At 45.8% G+C, this 8,106-nt stretch overlaps 1 protein-coding gene across 1 annotated transcript; it reads right to left on the bottom strand.

Annotated features, from left to right (window-relative positions):
• Positions 1-995: 995 nt before the first annotated feature.
• On the bottom strand, positions 996-7,650 carry LOC311374889 (chloride intracellular channel protein 4-like; the record flags this gene model as incomplete). Its single annotated transcript, XM_084490637.1, has 8 exons — positions 996-2,912; positions 3,369-3,550; positions 4,837-4,943; positions 5,642-5,809; positions 6,039-6,171; positions 6,682-6,796; positions 7,030-7,162; positions 7,568-7,650. 8 exons carry the CDS (start codon positions 7,648-7,650, stop codon positions 2,748-2,750), a joined length of 1,086 nt encoding a protein of 361 aa, XP_084346763.1. The 3' UTR covers positions 996-2,747.
• Positions 7,651-8,106: the final 456 nt, after the last annotated feature.

The raw sequence follows: 8,106 nt of genomic DNA, 5'->3' as shown, positions 1-8,106 counted from the left end.
TTAGGGAAGGACCATGGCTGAACGAGTTTGTGATTGGTGTATGCTGGGTGTCTATACTAACTATAAAAGAAAACTATAAAAGATAGGCCTACGAAAAAGAAAATATTGACCCAAATATGGATACTGGATTATATACATAGTATAGTTGCCATGCATTTGGGACTCCTTGGAAGGAACAACTTGAGCACTTTTCCAAGCATGGATTCTTCTTACACATTCTATGTAGCTAATGAGAGCACTACTTTCTTAAGTCAGAAAAACACGATGATAAAGTGCATTTACTGTTAATTGTAACGTTCCTTCTTGCCCTAACAGCAAACATGACATGGACGTTTAGCCTTTGAGCCGGTGTGGCTCGTCACCTGCCCAACCTGCCGGTTGGTCTGCATGTGAACCTGGCTGTGAACCCACGCAAGGGTAAACGCATCAGACAACACGTCGTCTCAACTTTATGATAGCTTCTCACACTCCTTCAATAGGGGAGCCTCTGTTCATTACAACCATGGACGATTCCAACGCCCACACACCCGCGCCTGCGCACAAACGCTCACGTCTAAGTTCATTTCCTCACCATAAAGTGACACGTTTCTGCTGTTGGATAAGGGAATGTCTCGCCTGAAACGAGACACTATAATGACCTGGAGAGCGGCCAAAAGCCAACAGCCCCTCCACACCTTTCAGCCTCTTGTGAAAGACTGGCTGAAAGGAGGATTGCAGAATCGATTGGGGAGAGAGATGCTGAAAAACAGGGTCAGGCTGGCTCTGAAAAAAGGGTGTTTTCATGAGAGCGAAGGAGGAGCTGTCATGGTGGGTGGGCACCCACTTGGGACATTCCTTGGGTCAGTGGGCGCTGGAGGGGCAGACTGCAAAACAAACAAAGTGTTATGCTACGATGTTCCCTGTTTATCATCTGCTGAAAGGAGTGGCCTACCAGCCTCGAAGCTTTGTTGTGTATAGGGTTTAATACTACAATAAACACACAAGAGACTGTGGGCGAGTGTCGATAGGTTTTTATTTCAATTCATTCATTGTTAAGAAAAGAAAAGCCATGACGTAGTCTGTTTTTTTCGTACACAGTGAAACTCATTTCGCAATGCAGTGACCTCTGTAAAATAATAAGCAGAGAAATAGTAAGGCAAGATACAATTCCTAGAAATAAAATCAAACCGGGCTGTATTCCACCCAGCTTCTAAAAGTTCAAACGGATGAATGTATAAAATTTACACACTGAACTCTTAGCAATCAAAACATAATATTTACAATTACTTTTATCAAATTGTTTTTTTTTATAACAAATATCCGACAGAAGAAAGGTGGTGAATTTGTCTGCTTGAAGCATCCATTTTTATTTCATTTGATCAACCCTAGCCCTAAACCCTAGCGAACATTTCCATTCACCATTTCAGAGCTGGATGGACACAGCGCTGAACATAATCCACGGTTCTACATGCCTCTTTCACTGCTGCTCTCCTCTAATCCATTCCTTTATAAATATATTTAGTGTCACTTTTCCTCCTGCCTGACCACAGACCAGCGTCCTTCCTTCCTTCCTTCCGTATGACATGGAGACAGTGAGAGAATGTGGTTCGTTTTGTTGAAGTCGCTAGTTGCATTTTACGAGTCATCCAATCCACAGTGAGACCAGAATAATGTGCCATTTTTAGTTGTTCTTTTTGGTATGGTTTCCATTTAATGTGGATTTAACCTAATGCTACTACCGAGCACCCAGAGTGAAGACTTCCTAAACCCCACTGTGCTTCAGGAGATACATCTGCGGGGTGTTTTTGGCTGCTAGATGGAGCATATATCCTCATTGTTTCTTAAATAAGACACCGTTTCCCCCATCAGTACAGTCTTCCAATGGGTCTGTAAGCTACATTTCTTAAAAACTGTTTGTTTTGCTTCGGCCACATCTGGCGAATAGGAGTCATGGAGTATGGATGCTAGGTCACTTTACCTGCTGATTAGTTATTTTTGGATAGACATGTATTTGAGCAACTTAGCATTAAAATAAAGCATTTCTCACTTGATATGTTAACCGTAATGGTTTGGGTTAGCTTCTGATAAACAAACGCTTTTGAATACTTAAGCCGAAAACAACAAAACACTGAAGCGTTAAACACTGTTTACACCACCTTTAGCTAAACATGAATAAAGTTATATAATCAGCCTCTCTGTGATCTGGTCTATGGAGCAGCCGAGATGGAGCCAACAGGTATTAAACAAATATAAAATGTCAAAACAAAACAACGACAATGAAAATAGCTTTGCGACCTCAGAGATTTGAAGGTCAACTTGAAGGTCACTTATCAATGGAGTGTGTCTGCCAGGGTTCCCTACGCTGATATTGATATGCACTGGCGCGCGACAGTAATCAGACAAAAACATGACAACAGTTAACAGAAAAGAAGCAGTTTAAGGCTGCAAAAATGGAAGGTCAAAATTGGCTGAATTGACTATTTAACCGAATGTACTTCACCAACACCGGAGAGAGCTGGAGCAAGAGAGAGAGAAAGAGAGAGATAAGTATCAGGGTTCATGCTGATCAGGTGTTTGGTTCTCAAATGGAGGAGAGAAGTACAGGAAGTCCATAGTTTTTGTGTTTTCTTTCTCGAGAATGAGTGGACATTGTCCCAGCGCTGGACTGAGGGAACAAGGATGGGGGGCAACAGGGTGGAGAGCAGGTGGTGGGGGGGGGGGGGGGGGGGGTGGGGTGGACGGCTGGTGGTGGGGGGGGGTTTGGCGGCCTATTTGACCAGCCTCTTGGCCACGTCTCCGTAGGCGATCTCGATCTCCTTGTCGCTGGGACAGGTGTTGGTGAACTCCTCGCGGGCGTAGGCGTTGTTCAGGTACTTCCAGATGGCCGTCATCTGCTTGGGGATGTCAAAGCCCCGGTACTTCTTGGCCACCACCTGGAAGGGAACAGACGCAGCGGAGATCGGTCAGAGCCCGAGAACGCGAAGAGTCACACGAACAGCGCCGGATCATCACCATACCACGGTTCCTCTGTGTATTTTGATTGTATATGTATATGATTATGTATTGTAGATGGAAGTGCCTTATAAGCCTATTTGGGATGGGCATCTATAAGATAAGACTATAAGTAATAACTACTATAAGAGTAATAAATAATTGTAATAAAAAACAAATAACTTGATAAGAAACTAAAACTAAACCAACTTTCTGATTTGCCGACTGTCCTGTATTGAAGTCATCAAAATGCGGCATCATTCAAATGATCAAAAGTATTTTCCCAGTGGCTTTTAGTGATTGGCGGTGGGCGAGTTTTTGTTTTGCATTACCACCGTTGTCCACCAGAGGGCAGCAACCACCACGCTCTCCGCCCTCACCTTGACGGTGGTCCTCACCTTGACTATGTGCAGCTTGGGCAGCAGGTTGCAGTCCGCTAGCGTCATCTCGTCTCCGTCCAGGAACATGCGGCTGGAGTCCTTGACGTCCTCGATGCTGTTATGGTCGATCTCGTCGGGCAGCGGTGAGCGCAGGTACTCGTCCAACTTCTGCAGGGTCTTCAGCAGGCCACGCTCCAGAACTGCAAATGAAGCGAGTATATTCTAAGCTCAATGATGACACAACATTACATCGGTGTCCTTGAGTGCCGAGAAAGGCGCCTTCAAATAAAATGTATTGTTATTATTATTATTAACATGTTGTTTTACAAGTCTTCGTGGCTGGGTACAGTGGGAGTCCGAAAATTGTTTGTTACAACAAATATTGAAGTCATTCCTCAGAGACAAACAATAATAAATACCCTAATTCAATTATGGTGTCATCTTGAGTAAACCATCTGCTCACTATTTGTTGGGAAAAATGAAACCCTGCAGCGTTTGTGAAATTGTTTGATGTCTTTCCCCGGAGCCTCTCAACCCAAGCTGTAGTATCACACTCAGACCACATGGGGGCGACATATCACTTGAATGTGCAGGTTCAGCATAGTTTGGATTTGTGTAAATCCGCAGAGGGCTGGTTTAGTACCATGTAAATCATTGATGTAGATTAATACAAAGCCGAAACTTCCATTGTTAAGAAATATTTGAAATATCCAACCGTTTGCCATTTATTTTCTTTTTTGTGTGCTGTGGGACAATGGAAACCTTTGGCTGATAAAAAACATGACATTCAACCTCATAACCTTTGCCAACTATTTATACTGTTGGTACAGAGAGGCTATCTGGCATGATGACTATTTCCCAAGTCACAAAGGTACAATTTACAGAATGTCTGACTTCTTTGGGAAATCTAATCAGAGCTGTAACATTGAAATATTTAAAGATCAAGGTGTAACATGACTTCAAAATGCTTTATTTTTTCCTCAATTCCAAACAATCTTAAAACAGGAGGACTGCTTCTTCTGAGAGCCAATGAAGTAAACAATTATGAGGATCTAATTGAAAATTAAAACTATGGGGAATGCAGAGGCCAGTCGAGCACGGGTTTGTACAGCATGACGATGGCTCTGCTGTTTTCTAGAGAGCTCTGGCAGGTGAGGCGAGGACAGAGAGACAGACAGAGACAGAGAGAGAGATGGGGGTGACAGTAGTGTGTCAGGAATGGGACTGGAGAGCAGAGGGAGGCGGCACGACAGAACAAAAGCCCTGTGTTCCCCGTGGTCAGGCCCTCCTCTGTCTCAAGCCGCCAATCGCCACGGGGCTAACGCCGTTGCCTGGCGACCGGAAGAAACTCTGGACACCGCTCAGACACAATTGGAAGTCTTCTCGGTATTATCCTCGCCGCCGAGCCAACTCACCTGTGCTCGAGAGCGAGAGAGCGAGAGCTTTGGAGAGAGAAGAGAGAGAGCATAAGGGCCGTGTTACCCACCCTCGTTGCCGTCTGGTTTGGAGTTCTTAATGAAGGCTGAAAACTTGGCGAAGATGTCCATCCCAGCTGTGTTCGACTCAGGGTGCCTCGGGCTGAGCTTAGTGAACCTGCGCACACACACACACACACACACACACACACACACACACACACACACACACACACACACACACACACACACACACACACACACACACACACACACACACACACACACACACACACACACACACACACACACACACGTTAAGAGATCTGGCCCAGACACAATCATGTGGTGATGTGTGGGGTCATTGTGCCACAGAAGGTCCCTGCTATAGGCAGTATGGATAACCCCATAATGATATAGGTAATAGATAACCGCATACTGCTAAAAGGCAATATAGACCAGACAACTGCATACTGCTATGGGCAGTATAGATGACTCCATAATGCTATAGTCAATATAGACAACCCCATAATGCTATAGCTAATACAGATAACAGTGCATTAATAAAGACGGCTATTGGGGATGTAATCTCACTACAATCACACTTCAACTAAAGAAGGAAATAAAAATATATATTAAAAGGTTTGAAAACCTCAATATCTCTTCACCAGTCGTCTAGTCACAACTTCTTCTGCAAACAGTTGTGCAAACCATATCCCCTACTTTTCCCTTTCTTTCTTTTCCATGTTTCACATTGAGCTCACTGCATTCAGGGCAGGTACAGTAATCATCGCTTCAACCAGCAGGGCTGTGTGAGTCTCTGCTGTCGGGCAGCAGGCCGGCTGCTGCTCTCGTCTCAGGAGACGCAGAACTCACTTGGGTGGGCTGAGGACGTCTTCCAGGAACTCCTCAATCTTGTTGACGTCGGTCTTGACCTCGCCGTTAAAGGTGATGAAGGGCGGGTGCGTGCCCGGGGCCAGATTCTGGAGGTCTGCGGCTTCCTGGAGGAGACATAACACAGCCTTTAGGAACTTCAGAGAGAGACTGGATGTTTTTCGTTGTGAATCATGTATACACTAAAAGGAACGTATTGGGTGGTTTTCTGACTCAGCCTAAATGCTGAAGGGAAAGATAAACATTGTGTTTGACTTATGTGAAAACCTGATTATATGGGTATTGCGCGGCGGTTTCTCGTTAAAGGGCTTTTTTTCCTTCATTTTTTTCCCCTGGGGTGAATCATGGTTGCTGGGGCCTCACAGGGCTGAATTAACACTGTTGCACCAGACTCCTCTGGTGCAGAACCACCACAGCCATGTTCCCGGAGTCTCCGCCGCTATTGGTGTCTGCGTGTTTGCCTTTCCCGTCTCCTCTTTGCACCGCTAGTTGGCACATTTTGTTCCAGATGTCTCCAGCGAACCAAATATGATAACACATAAGTGTGAGTACACACACACGCACAGACACACGCACAAATGAGCATGTGTTAAGTGACACCACAGAGGCAAAATATATGAAAGACCCATGACACGTAATCCCTCCACATTCTTCTCGTCAACACTTTCCACGGCAGGGTTTGACCTTGAGAGAGAGCAAAAGCAAAGCAGGGCTCTGTGTAAGACCCTTTATCAGGCAGCGCTATCCAAACCCACGTATCAAGTCCCTCGATACAAGAGTATGAAATCCATTCACTGTGCTCTACTACAAAATAAGCAATGGACTTTTATAATAAGCAAGGAATTTCAAGGGCTGAATTTAATACAAAACAGGAAATGTTATCAACCTGTTGGCACACAAGCAGGAAGTGGCGCTCTTGGCTCAGGCACCCATCTTTCATATGTGACCTGACTCGGGCTCCTGCTGCGGAGGTCACGTCGACGTTTGAAGCCGGCTCAACATTTTCCTCTGCTCGCTCTCACCACTCGTAGGCCCCGCCCCCTCGCCCCTCTGACCCCGGAGCTCGGGGTCGGACATGAAGGGAGGTTCCTCATTGTACGACTGGAGGGAGTGGGCGGAGCCTAGTGGTGCACGGAGCTGGATATGGACACCGGACACGTTCTGAGTCACAATGTATGGGCTGATTTTAAAAAATATCAACGGATGTTCTGAGCACAATGTATGGGCTGATTTAAAAAAATGTTCTGTATTTCGTTAATTTAAATTAAATTTGGCCGATTCAATTATAAGCAGTGACATGTGACTTGTGCATTTTTAGAATTCGATAAAAATCTAATTATGAAAATGCACTGGTCATTCTAGGAGCCTACGAAGGCCTGCATACAGCACACTTCGTTTTGCTCATAGTGATCGGAGATCTGGAGATCCTTGACTAAACGCAAGCCTGTGAAAGCTTTAGAGAAAGCGTCCAGCCAGCGCTCTCCCAGCAGCCCGAACAAAGGCCTGTTTGAGCAGCCAGGGGGTAAACAGACACTGCTAAGTGGGCGGACATCCTCCGCTGCCTTTTGCCAGACCTTTCGCAGGCTGTGTTTTGTGTAACAACCGCCACAACTCAGGGAGCAGCGGAGGGAGTCGCAGCAATACGCCGACCCATAACATCCACAGCGAGTTACGGCGAAATCACATCCATGTCATCAAGGAGCAGGGTCAGTCACGTTGCTCAAGGATGCATGAGAAACCCAATCCAGTATCTTCTGTGGCTATCAGTCGAGACCAACACCTAGCACGCTATACTACCCTGGTTAATGAGCACACGACGCTCAGACACTGCAGTGGTTTTATTGTATGCTTCAAAAGGGTACAACCTGTACCGAAACCCAACTGATTGCACTTTAGTAGGCAGCAGACTTTGGCATGTACAGGGTGGGTTTGTACTCTGAACACTGCGGCTTTACGGTGGCTATCAGGGTGGGACAGGGAGGAGGAGGCATGACTGGTATGGAGAGTGTGCCATGCTCTGAGTCTCTCTCATATCCTCCGACATGCTTCACACAGCCACGGTGTTCGAACGCACATGATGGGAGTGAGTGAGCCCCATGGCAACCAGAGACACCACCTGACCGTGTCTGAAAATAGTGAGCCACTTGCCAGCTTTGGCCGTGTGTGCGGAACAAAAAACAAAAGCAACGCATGTCTATCCAGATGACTCACCGCCTTCAAAAAGCTAGCCCCGCCGACCCTGGAAAGGAGGAATAAATATATGTTTTCATAATTGCAGATGATTCTTGTTTTTGGATTTCGGGGAGAAACGACACGTTAACCACCTAAAGTCCTGGACAGGAAGTGAGCGCAAAGAGCACAACCTCAATAAGACTCCCCAGAGAATATTTCCTTTTTCTTTTTTTTCCTGCCCTTCTTTCCCTCGGGCTTAGAAGCGGGTCATGGGA

Source organism: Micromesistius poutassou (genome assembly GCF_964030765.1).
Source record: "Micromesistius poutassou genome assembly, contig: SCAFFOLD_1649, whole genome shotgun sequence".
NCBI classification, from domain to species: Eukaryota; Metazoa; Chordata; class Actinopteri; order Gadiformes; family Gadidae; genus Micromesistius; species Micromesistius poutassou.
This window is presented reverse-complemented; position numbering and strand designations above follow the sequence as displayed.